The 22,618-nt window shown below is 37.4% G+C and overlaps 1 protein-coding gene across 1 annotated transcript in view; it reads right to left on the reverse strand.

The window, feature by feature from the left end:
• The window catches only part of LOC114054120 (25-hydroxycholesterol 7-alpha-hydroxylase-like), a 260,480-nt gene extending 238,074 nt beyond the window's left edge, over window positions 1-22,406 (reverse strand). Inside the window, exon 1 of the mRNA XM_027877253.1 lies at window positions 21,992-22,406. Within this exon, the coding sequence (XP_027733054.1) occupies window positions 21,992-22,104 (113 nt within the window). The 5' untranslated portion in view covers window positions 22,105-22,406. The remainder of the gene's footprint in view (window positions 1-21,991) is intronic.
• Window positions 22,407-22,618: the final 212 nt, after the last annotated feature.

Below are 22,618 nucleotides of genomic sequence, written 5' to 3' on the forward strand. Positions count from 1 at the left end.
CTCCCTTACTGTACCTATGTCTCTATAGTCCATTCATGGCAAATTTCTATAATCACGGCTGGTGGTCAGAAGATCAAATATTTATCTAACAGTCTAATACTAGGACACATCTAAACTACTAAAATAAAATAGAAGTATGTAAGATCCTAGCTATTCAACTTGAAATTATAGTACTTTCTACATCCTAAACAACTAAGCAGATGAGTACTTGGTTTTGTCATCTGCCTGTTACTAGTTACATATTCATGTATAAGACAAAATCCTTGAAATATCTAAGAGTGTTTTGGGAATAATGAGACAATGATAAAGAATTTGTAAAGCTGGGATATAATCCTATTATTTAGTGAGGTTAATATCATGCATTACCTGTTCCATTTTAGAGGAAACAAATTAGTGCAATTAGTTATCTTAAAGGAGAGTGACTAATAGTCTACTTTGTGTTACTACCTCAGAGAAGCATCTAATTTTATTTAGATTTATTATTTAATGCAGGAGTAACACCTGTGTGTGTAGCAAGATGTGGGTGGGGGGTGGGGAAGTGGTGTGTGTGTGTATGTGTGTGTGTGTGTGTACATGTGAACATAAACAACACATTTGATATAATCTGGAATACATCCAAGCACAGCCTTTGGTTACAATTGGAATAAAATGAGTGTATCTTAGGGAAATCCGTTTGTGGCCTACCTACAGAGTGCAGTTACCTATATCATTCTGCATAGGATTAGATCCTTAGCTGCATCTCATCTTCCTAAGGGGGAATGAAAAACTAAATCAAATAACTAGAGTAAATAAGTGAAGTAAATAACTGAAAAATAACTTGAGGTTAATTTTTTAAAAATAACAAGATCAGATAATGATACATATCAACCATAAAAATTGGGTTCAGAATTTTCTGATTTCCCAGTTATTTGAATTTCCTAAGTATACCAGCTTAACAATTTGCTAGCTTACATCACAAGGCAGTTATAGGAAATAAACTGAAGTTTCTTCCCTTTCTGGGACATGAAGTTGAGTTGAAGAATGAAAAAGATAAATACCAGAAGTGAAATGATGGTGGAATCAATGCTAATTTAAAAGGCATTTCTACACTTAGCTTGCATAACTACATTGATAAATATCTAATTTAACTAGAAGGGCTCTTTCTACAACTTAGATCCTCATAGATTCTTTTAGATTCTCCTTTCATCCTGTTGTTGACTCTATCTACATCAAGCATCTGGTTTTGACGAAGACAGGAGTAGTAAAAAAAAGAGTATGGAAAAATGTAAATTCTTTGGTGAAGAGGTTCCTAATCAGATGGTCTTATTAGAGCTATAAGGTTTAAGCTAATTCTTACCACATGAACTAGTTATTGGCAAAGTAAAATTAAAGTGATTATATTAAATTGTATTGAGATGTATTTTCTAAGAGATTTTAACAGAAAAGGGAATTTCTACAAGTGACCTGAATTGGATAAGCAGAGTCACTATAACCCTAACCCTAATTGCACTAAATTTATAATTGTTACATAAGATAATGATTCACTAAGGAGACTGTCTCTCAGAGAATCAAAGAGAGAAATGAGGAAAATTAGTATTGGATTATATTATTACCAATATTTCTAATTTATCTGTTTCCTCAGACCTCTAATCTCTGAAGGTTGGAAAGTTTTTGAGGGGTGTAACTGAATAATTTACTCCCAGCCCCCAAGATATCTAGCTGGGCAGGGACCCTTACTTGTGTTTATAGAATGAGGGCAGCTCCTCCAGGGACTTATTTTCTTGTCCTTGCTATTGGTCTAGAAAAGGTAGACTAAGCCAGTGAAAATCTGATTGAGAGAATTTGTTTTTTCCCAGTCAAAGATTGCTAGAGGAAGCTGGGTATCATATTCTATTTCTTAAATGGCAGAAAGGGGCAGTTCAACCACATTGGAAAGCCATTTTCCCTAGCTATAGTGAAGCTATAGGGATCCACCCACCTGAGTAGTCCTCTCTACCCCTGTAACAGGGGAAGAGCTGTGAACTTTTGGTCCACTTCATTAAAATACCCACCAATCAGACTGCTAGGGAAGCTCCCAATGACGGAGCTGACAGGCCAATCAGAAGAAAGATACCTAAGGATAAAAATCCAAGCCAACTCTCACTCCTGGTCTTTCAGCAAAAAATGGAGGCAAGCTAATAAGACCCCTCTATTAGTAGGTTGCATGCCCCTGCTAATAAAGGATATCTCACTCAGATAATTGTCTCTGCTTGCCCCTTGTTAAATGCCAGGCCCCACCTTTCCACAAGATGGGTACTGTGGAATATATGTTTTCAAATGAGTTAACATGTTAACAAAATGTAAAACATTCTGTATATCTCTAGCTATTAGTATCTTAGATATTAGTATCATCATCTAGAGAAATTCAAATTTCTGCTAATTATAAGAAATTTAAAATAAGGATGTTTCATTATAATGGAAGACATAGTGATGGCAGTTTCCCAACAGCCATTTCTTTTAGGTCCACTATGATTCATTTTAGGGTTTACAAAATCCAATATTTGTTGAGAGGCGATATGACAGTGGATAACTATACTTGGCTTCAGGAAGACATAGGTCCAAACACTACTTATAATTACTAACTGTGTTACTATGAGCAAGGCCTTTAATTGCTCTAATCCTCAGTTTCCTTATTTCTAAACTGGGGATGGTCATGATAGCTAACATGTTTCAAAGTTGAAATTTTACTAATGCTCTTCCTTTTATATTGAGTTATCAAGTCTTATGCTTTCAAACAGAAATGTCTTCAGAAAAGTGTTAAGTGGATATGTTAGAAAAATATTCTAAATGGTAACAGTTATGAAATAATTTTAAACAGCTATGTACCCATTTTTTTTTTACTCAACAGAAATAGATGCTTTGTCCTTGTTACTCTTTCCCACTTTTATTTTACTACATAAATGGCAGGGGGAAAAAAAAACCCTCATCACAGCGATGCCATACCCCACACAAATGTGATTAATTGGATTTGCAAAAACATGTTAGATGAAGCAATGTTACAGGAGGAAGTTATTTCAATAGACAAGCTCATAGATGGTAAGTAGATATGCGCATAGGATTTAACAGCAATGGGTTTACCCATCCATAACTTGAACTTTCTAGTAGCCCTCCTATACAATCCTTTTTTGGGGGTCTCCCTCTTCATTGGCAGTGTAGTAGTACTAGACATACCCTGGGATGAGAAAACAATGGGCACTATTAATTGTCCTCCTTTTCAGCTACACACAGATCTGAGCCTCCTACCCCCAGAAGCTCAAACTAGCTTCAGTGATTTTCAACCTTACAAATCTTCTGCCAGTCTAGACAACCTTACTCAGTGAAGATTCAACTTCCATGGATTTCCATATTACAACAGCATCCATTTATGATGTGTTACTTGATGATGCTGGGAAACTATATTAATCTGGGCAATGTTATGTCAGTAGCTTATGTACCCTCAGCTTTCTTGTCTATAAAATGAGAAGACTGGAGTTGATAACCTGTAAGTTCCCTTCAAGCTATCAGTGTATGATCCTATGTTAGAAGTGTGAAGATTACATTTGAGAAATTACACAAAGCTTTCAATGATCACAAAATTCTCACTGCCCCGGAAGCCAACTTTAACAACAATGGTCTTCCAGTAGAGCTTACACTCTCAGAAAAAGGAAAAACTTGAATAACCAAAAGGATAAATGGTAAGGCACATGGTGATAATAAGTGGTTTCAAGTAGGTTACTATGAAGTCTTAACTAAGTTCCATAAAGGACATAATTAAAGATGTGCTTAATTAGAAAAGAGGTGGGCCAGTCATATATAAAGAATGATCTCTGAGCTATTAAAATAACTGGAGGAGGGCCTATAGACCTATGGAGGATTTGTGGGAAAACACAGATAAGATTTGCTCAGCATAAGAAGGTAAGGAAGGATTTCCCTTATTATACATTAGTCCACTTCATGAATTCTATGATCCAGCTAACCAGGCCTTCTTGTGGTTCCTCACACATGACATTCTATCTCTTTTCCCTGGGCCTTTATGCAAGGTATCTTCCACGCCTGGAATGCACTCACTCCCCCGCTATATATCTTAGAATTCATATTTTCCTTCAAATCTCAGCTCAAGCACCTTCTCCTACATGAAACTTTTCCTTATCCCTAAGCTGCTCATACTCAAAATTACCTTATATTTCTTTTCTGTGTATTTTCTATATGCTGTACTTTTTTTCAATTCAATAAATTTAATTTAATAAACATGTATTAAGCACCTAACATGTGCCAGGCACTGTGCTAAGCACTGGGGATACAAAAAGAAGCAAAAGACAGTCTCTGCTGTCAATCTAATGGGGGAGACAATATGCAAACAAATACATACAAAGCAAGCTATATACAGGATAAATAAATAGGAAATAATCAACAGAAGAAAAGCACTGGAATTAAGAGGAATAAGTAAAGGCTTCCTTTGGAACATGGGCTTTTAGTTGGGATTTAAAGGAAGGCAAAAGAGTTCAGTAGCCAGAGAGGAGGAAGCAGAGCATTCTAAGCATGAGAGATAATCAGAGAGAACCTCTGGAGCCAAGAGATGGAGTATCTCCATGAAACAGCCAGGAGGATGGTGGATCAAAGGATCACTGGATCAAAGACTATGAGGTGGACAGTAAGGTATAAGAAGAGTGAAAAGGCAGGAGGGGGCTAGGTTATGATGGGCTTTCAACCTCAACCTGAGGATTTTCTATTTCCTCCTGGAGGCAACAGAAAGTCAATGGAATTCATCAAGGGGGAGGTGTGGTGACATGATTAGACTTTCATTTTAGGAAAATCACTTTAGTGGATGAATAGAGAACAGATTGGACTGGGAAGAGGTTTGAGGCTACTGCAGTAATCAAGGCATGAGGCGATGAGAGCCTGCACTAGAATGGTGCTAATGTCAGAGGAGAGAAGGAGTATATTGAGAAATGTTGCAAAGGTGAAATCAACAGGCCTTGGCAATAGATTGGAAAAGGAAGGGATGAGATATAGTGAGGAATTCAGAGTGACTCCTAGGTTGTGAGCCTAAGGGACTAGATGGATGATGTTGCCTTCTTGTCTAGCATGAAAGAATGTAAGCTTCTTGAGGGCAGGAACTGTCTCATTTTTATCTAAGTATACTAGCCAACCACAGTGGCTTCTAGATAGTAGGTTCTTAATAGATGCTTGTTGATTGATTGATTAGCAAGATTACCCATACCAATAAGAGTCATTAAAATACTCTTACATGCAAAAATAACTTCACTGGATCAAACTCTTACAATTTACAGTTACCCTCTCTCTTCATCTCCTCTATCTTAATGTATATGGCAATTAAGAAAATGGGAATAATATATTTGATAAAAGATTTTTTACATGCAACTTTATATATCAAGCCTGAGTCAATTTGTGATGAAAATAAAACGTCTAAAAGCCCATTTATTGTTGTTCAGTCATTTCAGTTGTGTCTGACTCTTCGTGACCTTTTTGTTTTGATTTGTTTTGTCTTTGGCGAAGATACTGGAATGGTTTGGCATTTCCTTCTCCAGCTCATGTTAAAGATGAGGAAACTGAGACAAAAAGGGTTAAGGGTGACTCACATAGCAAATAAGTGTCTGAGGCCAGATTTGAAATCAAGTCTTCCTGACCCCAAATCCAGTGCTTTACCCACTGTGCCACCTAGCTATCTGTAAAAGCACACATGTATTAATTAAAACTATTTAGCTTAGTAGATAAAGCTATTCTTCTTACAGAAAAGGTAGGATAAGTTGAACAATTTTTTTGCATCGATATAATATATTGATGATAGTTGTTGTTCAGTCCTTCCAGTTGCGACTGACCCTTCATGATTCCAATTGGAGTTTTCTTGGCAAAGATACTGGAGTGGTTTGCCATTTCCTTCTTTAGTGGATCCATAATGTCAGGCAATCAGAGGTTAAGTGACTTGCCCAGGGTCACACAGCTAGAAAGTATCTGAGGCTGGATTTGAACTCAAGTCTTCCTGACTCCAGGTCCACTGCTCTATCTAGTGAGCCACCAGCTGCCTCCATTGCTGATACATTACAGACTTAATTGATCCTTTATATTCTTCTTCAGAGGGAAAAAAAAGAAATGCAGATCCTAAACACTGTATCATTTTTAAAGAAAGGCAAAGCCATAAATTGAACATTTTAACTATAAAAATATATTTTATAATAAATTCCACCTTCCCTTATTCAACAAAGTAGCTGTCCTTCATTTCTTTCTTTGTCTTTCACAGAACAATGATCTGGATGACATTCTGTTTTTGGTTTGGGTTTGGGTTTGAGTTTGGGTCTTGTTTTTGTTGTTATGGTTGTTGATGTTGTTGTTTTAACTTCGGAGACAATACAAAACTGTTCTCCAATTAGTTGTTCGTCTTCTCTCTACTATTAATGATTTACTAACTATCATTCTTTGGAAAATTAGTGCAGTCTCTCAATGATGTGCATCATCTTACATTACCTTCATCTGTAGTGTCCAGGCTAAAGAGAGAAATAATCCACCTTGAAGGAATTGGCAAGTGAAAATCTAATTAAAATTAAATCTGATTCTCAGGGATTACACTTTACTTCAGTACCCTAAGTTTTTAAAGATCAATGCAGTTCTTATGCATATAACAGATATTCAGTAAATAAGATCTGGACTTAGAAAGGACCTTAAGGATCCAATCCAATCCCCTTGTTTTGTAAAAGAAGATGATGCTCAGAAAGATAAAATGACTTGCTTAAAGGCCACTCAAGCAACAAAATTATGGGATAAGAATTCAAAAACATCTTTTCCCCACATAAATCAAGGGCTCTTTCCACTATACAACACTTCTACTTGTTCATTTGACAAAATGGCCATTAGTGTGGCCCAAAGAAGGAGTTGTGTTTTTTTTTCCTTCTTTATAGTTGATTCCAGTTTCCAGACAAGGTTACGAGATTATAGATTTGGAGTTGGAAGGGACCTTAAGAGATCATTCAAGCCAACCCAACCCCTTCGTTTTCAAAATAAAAAACTGTCCAGAGAAGCAATGGGACATGGCTGAGTTTCCCAAAGTAAGAAGCGGCAAGTTCAGGATTTGAACAATTTCCACAGTCGACACACTTCCCGCTGTACCACCCTGCAAAATCATGGCTTCATCAATGGAAGAGTTGACAGGATGGCATTAAAAGTGTTAAGTAAAAATATTAAATAGTGACTAAGTGCAAAGCTGGACGCCGTAGACAAGAAATAACATATGTCCATAAGCCACATGGATCTAACATGACCTCCTGCAAAGAACTTGCCTGTTTATTTGTTGGCTTCCAGAGTAGATCACAGTCTTACAGGAGAAAATTCATGTGTGGTGAGTGTAAAACTGAGATATGCAGAAGGCTGTAGAAGAGTTCAAAACTACCACCTAGAGGAAGACCATGGAGCTAGAATCTGAACATATATAGTAACAAACATAGACACAGACATAGTCATAGATATAGATATAGATTTAGACAATATAGGCATAGATAGATAGGTATAGATAATATAGATATAGATATAGACATAGTCACAGATATATAGATAGATATTTAGATAAAATGGACATAGAGATAAAGATGATATGTAGATATAGATATAAATTTACCCAGAGTATTACAAACCTAATAAAATAATCCTTTAACTGAAAAGACAAGAGGTAGAAACTATGTGAATGCTTCAACCTGGTTGCCGTAGAAGTCTGGCTGTGATGTAGAAAGAAAAATATTTGAGATGCCTGGAAATTGATAAGACAAAATCCAAGAAAGGAGCCCCAGCACTAAAACCCATAACCTTGATCAATCGATAAGCATGTTGCTAAGCAGCCTACTAAGACTTTTAAGTTGCAAAGCAACTGCCCAACTGCATTAGTAGAGGTAGTTTCCTCCCCAGGAAACCGCTATACTAATGAATCACAGGTGTAAGACAAAAATAAAATAAAATAAAATAAAATTAGGTACTGTGTTAGGCTCTTAGGATACAAATACAAAAGTAATACACTTACTCCTTAATAGCAAAAAAATTACATTCTACTAGAGGAATAGAACACTCACAGATAAGTAAATAATATATATAAAATTTACAATCACATATTAAATTAAAATTAATAATAATAACACATTAACATTTACAAATACTTTACAAATATCTGATTTTATTCTCACAAAACCCCGTGAGGTAGATGATATTATTATCCTCATTTTACAGATTAGGAAATTGAGGCATAGAGAAGTTCAGTGGCTTGCCCAGGTTCATACAGCTAGTAAGTGTCTTAAGGCTAGATTGCATTCATGACTTCCTGACTCTAAGTCCAACACTCTACCCACCATGACAACTAGCTGCCTGTGATTTCAGGGATGGATGGGGGCAGGGAGTAGGACTAACTGGGGGAAATCAAGAAAGGCCTCTTGAAAAAGATGACACTTGAGGAGCACACTCCAGGCATGGGGGACAACATATGCAAAGGCATGAAGGAAAGAAGTGGGAATATCATGAGAGAGGAAGACTAGAATAGCCAGGAATGTAGAGTGTATGAGGCAAAGAAATGAAATCTGCCTGGAAAGACTGGTTGAAGCCAATTGTGAAAGTGTTTAAAATGCCAAGTGGGGAATCATCATCTCTATGCACATGATTCCCAGATCAATTTATCCACCCTAATCTTTCTACTGAGCTCCAGACCCCCAAGCATCTCTAACTCAATATGTCCAAACCAAAATTCAATATCATTTTCCCCAGCTCCACCCCTTTTCTGAATTTCCCTATTACTGTTGAGCTATTTTTCCAGTTTTCCAGGTTCACCATGGTAAACATGGTGTCATCCTTGACTTCTCATCCTACATACCACATGTCACTCACACTACATATCCAATCAGTTGTCAAATCTTGAACTTTCTTTCCCTGCAACCTCTCATACATTCCCCTTTCCATTTGCACAGCTACCATCCCTAGTCTTAGCCTTTTGCTACCTCTTGCCTGGATTACTAAAATAACCTTTTAATTATATTCTCTGCCTTGCCCTCCATACCCACACTCCCATTCATCCTCCATATTCCTACTAAAATGATTTTCCTTAAGCAAAAGTCTGCCCATATAACACACACACACACACACACACACACACACACACACACACACACCTCAAAAAATTTCTATTAGTTGGCTGCCTGTTACCAGTAGGATCAAATGTAAACTCTTCTGTTTGGTCATTAAAGCCTTTGACTTCACAAACTTTCCCTTCCTATATTCAGATATTTTAACAAATTTTTTTCCCTCCACAAACTCTATAGATTAGCCTTTCTGGCCTATTCACTGTTCCTCTCATATAATGCTAAGACTCCAGTCACCACGCCTTTATTCTGGCTATTCCCCATGCCTAGAATGGTCTCCCTCATCTCCAATTCTGTGAATCTCTGGCTTTCTTTAAGACTCACTTCACATGCAACCTCTTCCAGAACTTTTCCAGTTCCCATAGTTGCTAGTACTCTCCCCTCTATGGCCATCTTCCATCTGTTCTCTATTTATCTTCTATATAATGCTGACTGCCCCCATCAGAATATAAGTGCCGTGAGGGTAGGGACTGTTTTTGCCTTTTCTTTGTATCTCCAGTGTTTAACATAGTGCTTGTACACAGTAATTGTTTAATATATGCTTATTAGATGACTGATTAGTCTCAATGAACTACTTCCCTGAGAGCCGAGATAGATCAAATTGCATATAAAAATCCAGTTCCTAAAGAAAGTAACCAGAAATAAAGATCTGTGTCCCTAGGAAGCTAGGTGACATCTACCTCTGAACGACAAAATATAGATCAAATGGAAATGTTCAATAAAAAAGCAAATTTTCCTGTCATTTTGCCACTAGAGCATATGGAAATATCTTTATATATTTATGCACATACACACATCCATGTGCGTGCACACACACACACACACACACACACACACAGAGACACATTTGGAAGTTCCTGGTTTAACTCAGTCAATTTAGAGAAAAGAAAATTATCTTATTTAAATCTCTCCATGACAACTGCATAAATTCCCTTACAATGATTTTCTATCTACAATACAAGAAGAATTTGCCCTTCAATCCAGAGATTAAACTAATAACAAATAAGAATAGTTAAATTCAGCTGTAACAACATTAGCATCAAGTATAGAAAAGTACACGAGAATTGAAGAAATAGACTATTTAGGAAGCAGAATTAGTAGTATTATTCATAGTACTAGGGAGAATCTGAAGGAATTCCTCAGTTTGGTATAATCTGTTAGAACCTTCACCTAATCATTTGTCTCTTCCAGATCTGCAATGGATACTTTCTAAGGTAATAAATGACTTATAAAATCTATCATACATACTAAGAACTTTGTTTTCCACTATAGTTCACTGACCCACAGGAAAAAAAAATTATGAATCAATATCCTTGGAAATAAAAAAGCTAATTGATTTAACCATCTTCTAGAATGAAAAATACAAAATAATATACATACTTACTTTTCTAATGAACAGCAAACAAAAAAAATCTACAAATAGAACTTCAGTGGTTTCCCAGAATATATTTTAAGTTTCTGAGGTAAGAACTAAATATAAGGTTCAAGGCTACATAGCTCAAAGGAAGTGCTCTTGGTCTATGCCATTCCCCCAAGATCAGATATACTTTTGCTGGTGAGGCAAATTCACAGTTTGGCAATAGGCAATAGGGGTTAATTGTTAAGAAACCAGGGAGCAGAGCTGTAATTAAAGAGGAAGTGGATGGGGGGGAAAGCAAGGGAGGAAGAAAGGGAGGGAGGGAGGGAGGGAGGAAGGAAGGAAGGAAGGAAGGAAGGAAGGAAGGAAGGAAGGAAGGAAGGAAGGAAGGAAGGAAGGAAGGAAGGAGGGAAGGAAGGAAAGAAGGAAAGAAGGATGGAAAGGAAGAGAGGAAGGAAGGAAAGACTTATTAAGCATTTACTATGTGCCAGGCACTGTGCTAAACACTTTACAAGTATTATCTCATTTAATCCTCACAACTACCCTGAGCAGTAGGCGCTATGATTATCTCCATTTTACAGTTGAGGAAACTGAGACAAATGGAGGTTAAGTGACTTGCCTGAAGTCACACAGCTAATAAGTGTCTGAGACCAGTAGGTCCAGTGCTTTATCCATTGTACCACCTAGTTGACTCTGCATGGCAAGCAAAGATAGGGACCAACAAGGCTATATGATAGTTGCAGGTCAAGGCAAAAGTTTTCAGATCAAAAAAAAAAAAAAAAGATAACAGCCCTGAAGGCTACAAAAGCCATCAGAGGGGACATAGTTCAGGATTGGCATTGCCAAGCCCTGGAGCCAGATCTAAGGGTAGTAGCCAGAAGAGAACAATTATTGTTAGTGCTCTCAAAGTGGGATAGAGAATGGCCCTATGATATCACTGACATAAGGAACTTCTAGATGAAAAATCATTCTCTACCAAGGCAAGTTGGCACCTTCTTTGCAACTAAGAGTCTTACAGCATTATTGCCTATAGTACCAAGAAGTTAAGTGATTTGCTTACAGAGCCACAGCACCAGTATATATCACATGGGCAAGACTTGACCTCAAGTCATCCAGTTTTCAAGGCCAGCTCTACTACCCACTAGGCCATGTTGCCACTTGTGCTATCTATTAAGCCTGTCCATTCAATCAGGCCAGCTCAAGCCTATCTTCCCCAGCCTCACATAGAGTTAAAAATCATTAAAATCACAGAATTGTGGAACTGAAAATAGGCTTTTGAGATGATCTAGTCCAATTACCCCCTCAATTCAAAGATGGTGAGATATGAACTGACTTGCTCAAGGTTACACTAATGCAGAGGTTCCCAAACTTATTTGGCCTTTTTAAAAAAAAAATTACTCAGCCCCACCCCCGGAAATCTACTTTCTTTAACCATTTAACTATTTTTAATGTGTATCATTTCAAAAAATTATGAAGTATTTTTAGAAGTGACACATCTTAAATTTAATAATTTATTTTTTCCTACATTGAAATTTTGATGATGCAATATTGTGTCATATAACCATATGGTATCATATAGTATCATATTATAAACAAGTCATTATATGCACATATTCCTGCCAATGCATAATGAACTTCCTGACAATATGTGATGCTGGCCTGCCAACGCTTGCTTGTTAAGACCTGTAGGCCGACTTGACCACTGATTGGCTATAACTTGCATTTTGTGTGTTTATTTGGAAAATAATGTAATCACTACAACTTTAACTCTGTTACACAACAGATGAAATATATACAAAGAGTTTTTCAAAATTTTCTTCTCCTCTTTCCTTATGCTTCCACTGCCCCTTTATTTTTTACTCATTGTCCCCCAATTGCACCTGAGGCTACTACCACCATCCCCATTGATACATTCTAATGCCCCCCAGGGGGCAGTATTGCCCACTTTGTGAACCTCTGCACTAATAAATACTACGTTGCATAGTTAGGTTCTGATTAGTGCAAATAATGAATCCCTGAGGTGATCTCATGTATTGGAATTCACAGTATTCTAAGTTGTAATTATGTTAAGATATATGGTCATTGGTTCCAGACCAATAGAAATAAGCAGTGTGGATCCAAATAATGCAACCACTTCACGGGATTCATTATTTGTACTTATCAGGACCTAGTTGTCCTAGTAACAAGCAGAGGCAGATGAAAAATTCAGGTCTTCCAAGTATCTTCCAAGTATCTGGTACTAAGGTATTCAATTTCCTTGGGCAAGGGTATCTATTGATAACAGCCTACCTACAAGATGTCTAATAACATTTATATACTGCTTTATATACCCAATTAAGGCTTACAAAGATACAAACCATCTTAAACTTAAAAAATGGACTTCACCATACAGATAGGGAAAGCATGGTTAGATAGCAGTTTTCTGTCTATTGGTTTTTGTATGACAGATTTAAGGGTTTCAGTAGACTGGAATCTTAACATGAGTCAGAAATGCGATAAAGGAGCCAAAAAATCAAATGTGACTTAAGGTTACACTAAGAGACACAGATTCCAGGAATGAGAAGAGAATAATCCCACTGTCCTTTGCCGTGATCGGAACACAACTGGAGTAGAGGGTTCAATTCTTGGTGATACAGTGTGGAAAAGACACTGACAACCTGAAAAATTCCAGAATGACTCAATCAGAATGGACAAGGGGCCTGGAATTCATACCACGTGAGGAACAACAATTGGAATAAATGGAGACGTTTAGCTTGGTGAAGAGGAAATGAAGGGAAAACATAATAGCTGTCTTCAAGTACTTGAAAGGCAAGAGGGATTAATTAGACTCATTCTGTTTAGCAGTGCTGCTAGGTAGCACAATGGATAGAGCTGGGCCTGGAGTCAGGAAGACTCATCTTGCTGAGTTCAAATCCAGCCTCAGACACTTATTAGCTGTGCGACTCTGGGAAACTCACTTCGCCCTGTTTTCCTCAGTTTCCTCATCTATAAAATGAGCTGGAGAAGGAAACAGAAAATCACCCTAGCATCTTGCCGAGAAAACCCCAAATGAGGTCATTAAGAATCTGACATGACTGAAATGACTCCACAACAACAACATTCTGCTCGGCCCCTGAGAGCAGAACTGAGAACAACACGTTGAAGTTGCAAAGAGGAGAATTTAGGTTTGATGTAAGGGAAAACTTCATCACATAAAAAATTAGAGCCTTCCAAAAGTGGAATGTATGCCCTCAGGAGACCTTCTCACCAAAGGTCTTCAAGCAAAAGCTGAATGTGCCCCTGTTGGGTGTGTTGCAGTACAGATTATTTTGGAAATAAGGGTAGATTTTGATCGTGTCCTGAGGCCTCTTCCAACTTCAAAATTCTGTGTGACCCCAATTCTTCTAACTTCAGATCAAGTCCTCCTTTCCCCACACCATAGAAACATTACTTGGTGCTGGCACGGTGAGCTGGATCAAATTAAGACTAAAAATGATTAAATTAAGTTCTGTGCTTGAGATTCTCTAACTCTGGCCTAAGACAGCAACAAAGCATTGGTTTCTTTTGATCTTAGGTACTATTCTAGTCTATTTACTATTACTACTAATATTACTATTCTAGTCTAGTTTCTTGGTATTCTGTAGTGTATGTGTTTGACATCACTGACAAACAATGTGCCAAATTTTCTTTTGTTTCTTTATTTAGGCTACTTCTCCTAAGAAAGTAGCCTACTGGTTTATACATATCTTTATATGTTTCAAGACCCCTTTAGACTGTGAGCTCCATGTTGGCAAGAACTATCTTTTGACTCCAGGTAACTCTCAAACACTTTAAGATATATATGAGTTGCTGATGGAGGAAACTTTCACACGAGGACTTCCCAACATCGGTGAAATCACAGGTCCAGACCCACAAATCCTAGCATTTGATCAGTATGTACAATTTAACATATTGTATCTTTTTTTTTTACAATCTATAAAATTTCTATTTCTATTTACATTCTATAAAACAGGTGGGTTGAACTAGATGGCCTTTGAAATCCCATCAATCTCTAGATCTCTGATCCTACTTTGGGTATGTTAAGTTGAGATGCCCATGTGACATCCAGATACAACTGCTATAAAAATCAACATTCAGTTCAAATTTCACTTGGAGTGTAGTAAAAGGCAATGATTCTCATTGAATCGGTTTTGTTTTGTTTTTTTTTAAATTTGTCTTTGATTATAAATCTAAGGTTCAGAATGATCCTCTTTCTAGTGAGTAAAGAAGCTCAGTATTCATAATATTTAATTATACCTTCATATTTCAATGTAGGTGTAAAATTTCTTTCTCATATAAGCAATGTATATAAGTGTCACACACATGTCTATCGCAAAGTAGCTATTCTGGTGATATAAACAATATATACATGAAACAATCAGAATAATACAAAACAGCAAATAATAACAAGGTTTCATAAACATTAAAAATGCTAAGTAAAGGTGAATTTATTATTGTTACTACTGTTATTATTATTATTATTATTATGTTCTCATTTTTATATTTGATAGGGTTAAGATGGAAATGAACCTGGGACCAGTAGCTATTTTGCTACTGTTCTTTTATGTTTTATCTTCTATTAAACTATTTACAGATGGCAAAAAATGGTCTTTCTAATTGAATAAGTACATTGGGATGGGTTTTTTATTATTTTGTTCTCTTTTTTTTAATTTCAGGTTAAAAATTGTCCAAGGCAAGTCACTTTTACCATATTATTATTTCACATTTAATGTCCTATGGACTATTGAACTGGTAGATTAAAAAATAAACTGCTTTTGGTAACTGAATAAAAATGTTGGAACTCATCTTCTGTAATCTCTGAAAATATCTTCAGGAAAACTCCAGTAACAGGCTGAAAGAAATCACATATATCTCTTCCTACTCTGATATAATTTTAATTTCTTCTGTTGTCTCTATATTTTGAAAGCTTTTGATTTCATGTAGTTTGGAGATTGTACCAATAAAATCTACTAAAAACATTTTTCTTAAATTTTTATAGATCCATGTTTTTTTTTTCTTTTCTGAGCAGCAGACTCCAATGATATTCTAATTTCAATAAAGTCTGTTGAAATTTCAAGGATATTTAGGAGACTGTAATTGTATCTTGGAGATTTATCATGTTCATTTATAAAGGCTAGAGAACTTTTGGGGTATAGCACAAAATGTGCTACTTGAATGTGCCTTTCTAGGTAAATGGTAAATGCTAAATTTTGTAGCCTGCAGTGATATGTTACATAGTCTCTTACCACTTTGTCACACAATGTGAATTGATCAACAAGTCTGGACTCCTTAAACATAACTTTTGTAAAATGTCCAGTGGCGATGACCTAATCCTGAATTGCTATAAGATACATTTCCATTTCCATCAATAAATTTGCATGATTCAATAATTTGTTCAATACTACTTTTGTTAACATGTTGTTGGTTAATTTTATGCTTCTGCTGTTTAGTAGTCACAGTAGCATCAGTAGTCAAATTACTATCATAATTTACAGTCAAGAAAACTTAGTCAAACAGGTTAAGTGACTTCCCCAGGATCACACAGCTAATCAATTTCTGAGACCAGAGTCAAACTCAGATCTTCCTGACTACAGGCCTATAGCTCTAACCACTGTACCACCTTGTTGCCTACAAAAGCTATACTAGGTAGATGGTATTTTGGCCATTAAGTAGGTACACGTTTTAGTATAGGTTATGGTAGAACAGACTTTATGGTACTATAATTTATATTATTCTGAGCCGACTCCGGGTACGATCATCAAAAAATGCCATTAGGACAATGATCCATGTAACCCTATGGGAGCTGACAATTGCAGGTGGAATTCTCATAGGAAAAACTGGGAGAATGATTTTTGGCATGGGATAAAATAGGATTATTCTGACTCAATTTCCCCAGCATGAGATTTCTTCTTGAATGGAAAGTATCCCACCATTTAAGTCTGGCTCAATGCAATTGACTATTCATCAGTGCTTCTTAAACTGTGGGTCATGACCCCATACTTAACTGTGTGACCCACAGTTTAAGAAGTGTTGAAGGGGTAGCAAGTGGAAAAAGTTTAAGAAGCCCTGATCTATATGACTCTAGCCTGAACTTTCCCCTTTTTGTATAGCTACATCCCTGTTCTTCTTTTATGGCAAATTTCTATAATCATGTCACGTGATCAGTATGAACACAATAGTAGATCATTATCTCATAGGTGAATACTGAAGAACATCTGAGCTACTATAAAAAGATGCAAGTACTGGAATTTTTGTCATTTTCATATCCTAAATAATCAGGTAGATGAATTTTTGTTATTGTTATCTGCCTGTTACTAGTTATGTATTCTAGTTTATGATAAGGTCTTTTGATGTCTCACAATGGTAGGGGAATAATTAGACAATGATGTAAAAATCTGTGAAACCAGGATATAACTCTGTTATTTAGTGAGGTCAATAGCATAACTGTTTTCTGTTCTGTGTTAATGAAAAGAATTTAAGTGCAATTAATTATCTTAAAAGAAGAATGACTTGTGGTCTATCTTGTATTGCCTTAAAGAGATATCCAGTTTTACTCAAAATTATCCATTTAAACATGGTTACTAACTGAAAATGTTTTATCATTTATCATTATTTATAAACAACCTATCTGATATGTATTGTTTTGAAATTGATTACTCAGAGTATTTGTACATTCCATCCCAGAACCTTTGGCTACAATTGAAGTTAATTTGGAAACTTTTAAATGAAATTCATTCCTGTATTAGAGGTCATCTTCTTATTCTTAGCAGAATCTCATCCTCCTAAGGTGGGAATGAGCAGCTAAAAGAAAATAACTATAATAAATAATGAAATAAATAGCTACGGTGAAAATTTTGTTTAAAAAAAAATAAGGGGGAGGATGGCAGAGTAGGTCAGAAAATTCCAAGCTCTCCAAATTTCCTCCACAAACAAGACAAAATAATGCCTCAGGGTGAACATAGAGTAGCAAAAATAAACAAGAGTTGGGGCAGAACAGTGGTCCTCCTGGGACAACTGAAGAAGATACAAAGAAAGATCCCAGGATGGAGGTTCATCCCAAATAAAGTGTAAACACTTCCAGACTAGCTCTGCTAAAACAGCAAGTAGAGAGCTCTGTGGGCAGTTGGTTTGGGAGGTAGCCTCAACCTCGTCTACAGGAATTTTCACCTTCCAGACAGTGTCAGGAATCAGGCATCTGAGTGGGAGAAGATTGAGGGAGCCTCTGCTGACAAGAGATGACCCAGCTGTGCTGCCAAGACACAATACTGGTTGAGAAGAAACCAGCCCTCATCTGGTGAGTGCAGAAACAATGGAGTAGGGATGCTGCTAGCTGTGGGCACTTACAGAACAGCTGAGTTCTTTGTCTCTGTTCCAGGCCAGAGGGGAGAAGTGAAGGTCATAGCCAATGGAGGGTTTTCAGGGAGCAAGAGTATTTCCAGCAGAGTGTGCCAGGGGGCCCTAGCTGTGGCTTAGAGGGGAAAAGGAATGCAGAAGTTGGGCACAGGACAAAGCTCAAAAAATAACATCCCCCACACCCCAGGATTAGAGGTGATTATAATAACAAGCTGCTAAATTTAAAAAATTAATGAACAGGCAAAGGAGAAAAAACCCAATCACAGACAGTTACTATGGGAATAGAGAAGACTGGGGTTTGTCTTCAGAGGAGGATACTAAAGCAAAAAAAGCCTCCCCTACATCAAAGAGTAAAGTCAAATTGTCATCTGCCCAAAATGAATTCATAGAACTCAAAGAAAACTTCAAAAGTCAAATAAGAGAGATTGAGAAAATTTTTTTTTAAAGTAAGAACAATCCAAGAAAAAAAGAAGATTATGAGAAGAAAGTCAACCAACTGGAAAAGGTGATCCAGAATCTTAAGGAAGAAAACAACTCTTTGAAAATTTGAATTGGGCAAGGGAAAGCCAGTGAAGTTATGACACCAAGAAATAATAAAACAAAATATAAAAAATGAAAAAAATTGAAGAGAATATGAAACATCCTATAAGAAAAAAAAACTGATCTGGAGAACAGATCAAAAAGAGAAAACATAAGAATAATTGGACTACCTAAAAATATAAATTCTCTGGTCTAAAAGGTTCCCAAATTGATGTTCTTACTAGTAGAGCCACAAGGTTTGAGCCAGCTTTCACTACCTGACCTGGTTATTGGCAAAGTAGACTTAAAATTATACTAAGATCTATCTTTATGAGATTTTAAAAGAGAAGCAAATCCACCAGAAGCTACTCTGAAGTCCCATGCATTCCAATTTGCAGATTTAGAGAGATCTCTAAAGGACCAAAGGACTGCGCCAGAGGATGTTTTCAGAAACTAAACAGCTGTATGAGATGAGACAACTGAGCCTTAAAACATGACAGACCAATAAAATGGACAATTTTAATTGTTAATTATTTATTTCTTCCCTATGTGCTTCTTTTCTGTAAGGTCTGTTTACCAAAAGGGATGCTGTAATGGTTCCTGTCAATGCATTGGTCAGTCACTCTCCTTCTTCCCCTCCCATTGTTTCCCATCATAAGACCCATAGTTATAAACCCTTGAAGAAGCATTTGTCATGTAGGTTAGTGATTCACTGAAGAGACTGCAACTCTCAAAAGAATCAAAGGGGGAATAAGAGAAATGATTATTTTCTATTTTAGTAATAACTCATTAATCAGAATCCATGCTTTTCATTTCCTCATTCAGGGACCAGACCCAGTAGGTCAGTAGGCTAGGATCTGAAAGACATGGCTAATAGGAGAGTGTCCTAATCCTCAAGGCAATATGTTCCTCAATCTTGGGCAAGACCCCATTTAACTAGAAGACCTTACTGCTATTTGAAGTATAATTAGAATCTTATCTAGGTGAATTCTTACCCGGATGAGCCCATGTCCTTGCACTCTTCCATTGGAGTTTAGGGTAACCCAGCTCATGAAGGAGAAAATTGACCAGGGTAGTCTGGGTGGAAATGGATTCCCCTGTCCAAATTGTTGGAGGTAGCTAAGTCCATGTTCTCAGTAAGAGGAGCTGAAGACTTTTTGCCTACTTACTCATTTAAATGTCCACCAGTTAGGGTTAATTTCTCCTGTCAGGGACATTCCCTTTCAAAAAACATATTTAAGACAGTCAGTATATATAGAGGTCTTTGGCTACTGAGAGAAATCACTGACCACCAATTTATTGATTATTAGCTAGCCTAATAAATACATTTATTATTAATTACCGAGAAACTCTCTCTCAGTTTTTCATTCATCACATTTAGTGAAAATAGAGAGTAGAATAAATTTTCTTTATCCTTTCTTCTCAGCAACAATGGGAAGAAAGAACATTGGTTGTCAAAGTTCTTAAACATGTACTTTCAACTCTCTCTCCTTTCTCCCTAATCTTTTAGTTTAGTTCAGTAGCTAGGTCCTTCTCATGAATGAATACATCTTAACTTACAGTTAGTAATCAGATTCTCATTTTCTGTCTATAATCAGGTACACAATCACAGAAATATTCTCCAGTAATTAACCTAAACATTCCCCAACTCTTCAATGCTTCATACGCAAATCACTGACACATACTGTAATCTTAATTTATTCTAATATTCTATATCCTGTCCTAGGAAAATCAGCAACTGCTGTCTCAAAACTGAGTCATACAACTCTCAAACTATTTTTTCTTATGATTCTAAGACACATCCACACCTTATGCCCCAGATAATTGAACTGTCAGAGCAGACAACCTAGCAACTACTTTTTCTCAGAAGTAAACATTCCATGATTCACAAAAGTCAACTCAAAAAATCTTCCCTTTATACTTAAATTTGTAGTACATGTTCACTGAAACATCTCCCTTATTCAAGTGTGTGAGAAAGGGAGTGAGGAGGTAAAAGACAATAACTGTAGTCATATTCAACCCATTTTCCCTTTATCCAAACAATATCCCTTACTTTCCATCCCTAAACTCACAATATCTACTTTTTATGTATAGGTGACACCCTCTTCCTGACATTCACCTGAATAGTCTATATCTGTCTCCATTTTTATAGTACAATATACCATTCATTCTCTCTCTACCTCCAGAACGGGATACTGTTTTCCAGGTTTTTCATTCCAATCTCCCTCAATAGCCACATCAATAAACCCCCTAAAGAGCAATATTTAGAAATCCATTTAGATATTTCTGTTATTCACTTTATCATTTTTCCCCATCTACTCCTTCAGATATTAATATAATATTAGTGGTTATTCATAAATTTATTCATGGTATATAATGAATTAGGTTGGACTCAGAATTAATAATAAGCTGCTACCTCTCAACTAGATCTTACATATAGTGTTGACTTATGCTGTTGTGGAGGAGAGGAAGGATGTAGGTTCTATGTGGAATCAACCTAAAAACTGAAGATGGATTTTCCTAAATTCCAGAATAAATAAAATACCATGGCTCTAAAAGAAAAATTTAATCTTCAAAAGACACAGCTTGTGAGAAGGCATGTTTTGGGACATTTTAGTCTTTTCTCTTTTTAAAAAAAAATGAATATGAACACTCATCTGTAAAAGAGAAAGTTCCCCACAAACTTATTCATTTGCAGACAGTACAAAAACAGTTCAGCCAACGTTTGATAATTAAATCTAACTAATGCATTTTCTCAAAACAAGGTTGTTGAGGGTGGGGAGTGGGGGAGAGGAGAGATGCTGCCTAAATAAACACAAGGATTTTTGTTCAAACGCCTTATCTGTTTTCAAGCCTACGGAGAAAAAAAGTTTACAAAGAAGCAGTTCTATTAAATCAATCAGCGAAAGAAGAGTCACTTGACTCTTCAATACTCTGAAGAGATCTAATCTTCATTTCTTGTACTAAGTTTTCTTCAAACACTTCTCTAGCAAAGGAATGAAACTTAAGTATCATAACCTACCCCAGCCCCACCCCACCCCCAATCTTAGACGAAGTTTTAGGGGAAAATAAAGCGTACGCTTCACTTTGTCAGGGCACACAAATGCCTGGTTGAAACATACATTAAAACAACATGTTGACTTAAGACATCTGATGCTAGAATAGTATCAGCATTAGGTCCCAAAACTATGATATTCACATTTGTTTTGCGAAACAGACAGAAAGAATAAGTCTTTGCATTATACACCATACTAAAAGATATCAAAGTCCAACTGTGAGACTCTGGATACCTGCAGTCATCCCAGAGAGCTCCCTTCTGGGATAGAAGGTCACAATAACATTGTCCATGTGATAATGAATAGCGCTATTACGAAAAGACTTGGCAGGGGGCTGGAGAAAAGGGACAGAGACAGAGAGGTGTGTTTGGATGGATGGATCCATGGATCCAAGGATGGATCCATGAAGTGGATGGATAGCGGGCTGAATAAAAAGGGTTTTGTTCTACTAACCCAGAAGCAGAGAAGACGACTCCAGCAGGGTTAGCTAAGGCTAGCTGCAAAGTCAGCCCGGGTTTGGGTGGGGTGGGGTGACCTCCCTCTTACCTTCTCCACCTCCCTCTTACCTTCTCCGCCTCCCTCTCACCCCCAGAGCCAGGAGCAGTAGAACGGTGGCGATGGCCAAGCCAGGCAGGCAGAGTAGATGCTTCAGCAGCCACTGAAGCCAGGAGGGGCCCATGATTTTCCCGCCGGTTGTGTGTGCTCCAGCAATGACCAGGGATCTCGGAGGGGCGCCTCACAGTCCCGGAGCTGAGATCCAGCCTGTGGTCAGCCCTCGGGGGCGGTCCCGCTCTTTCCTCTCCAGGCTAGGGGAGGGTCTGGGAACCCAAAAGTTTCCTCTTGCTTCAGGCGTGGGGCTGGCCCCCAGAAAGCACCCGATCAGGTTGGCTGGGGATGTGGGGCTGCTGCAAACTGTCCCGGGCTCGGGCTCAAGAACTGCTGAAGTCAAGAAGTTTCCCGGTTTCCTTCCCAGGAACCCGGGAGCTCCCACGCCCACGTCTTTACCCGGCCCCACCACCTGGAGCTGAGGAGTTAACTCTGAAAAGATCAGCTTCCCTCTTTCTGGCCCCTGAGGACCCGAGGAAGCCAGCGAGAAACAGAGGCAGAGAGGGGCAGACCTACTTTGCTCTGATTTGCAGAGACTTGGATGCACCCTAAGGGGCTGTGAGGAATCCGATTTCAATGCTTAGAGG

The sequence above is a fragment of the Vombatus ursinus genome, unplaced genomic scaffold, assembly GCF_900497805.2.
Source record: "Vombatus ursinus unplaced genomic scaffold, bare-nosed wombat genome assembly UNPS02014812.1, whole genome shotgun sequence".
In the NCBI taxonomy this organism is placed as follows: domain Eukaryota; kingdom Metazoa; phylum Chordata; class Mammalia; order Diprotodontia; family Vombatidae; genus Vombatus; species Vombatus ursinus.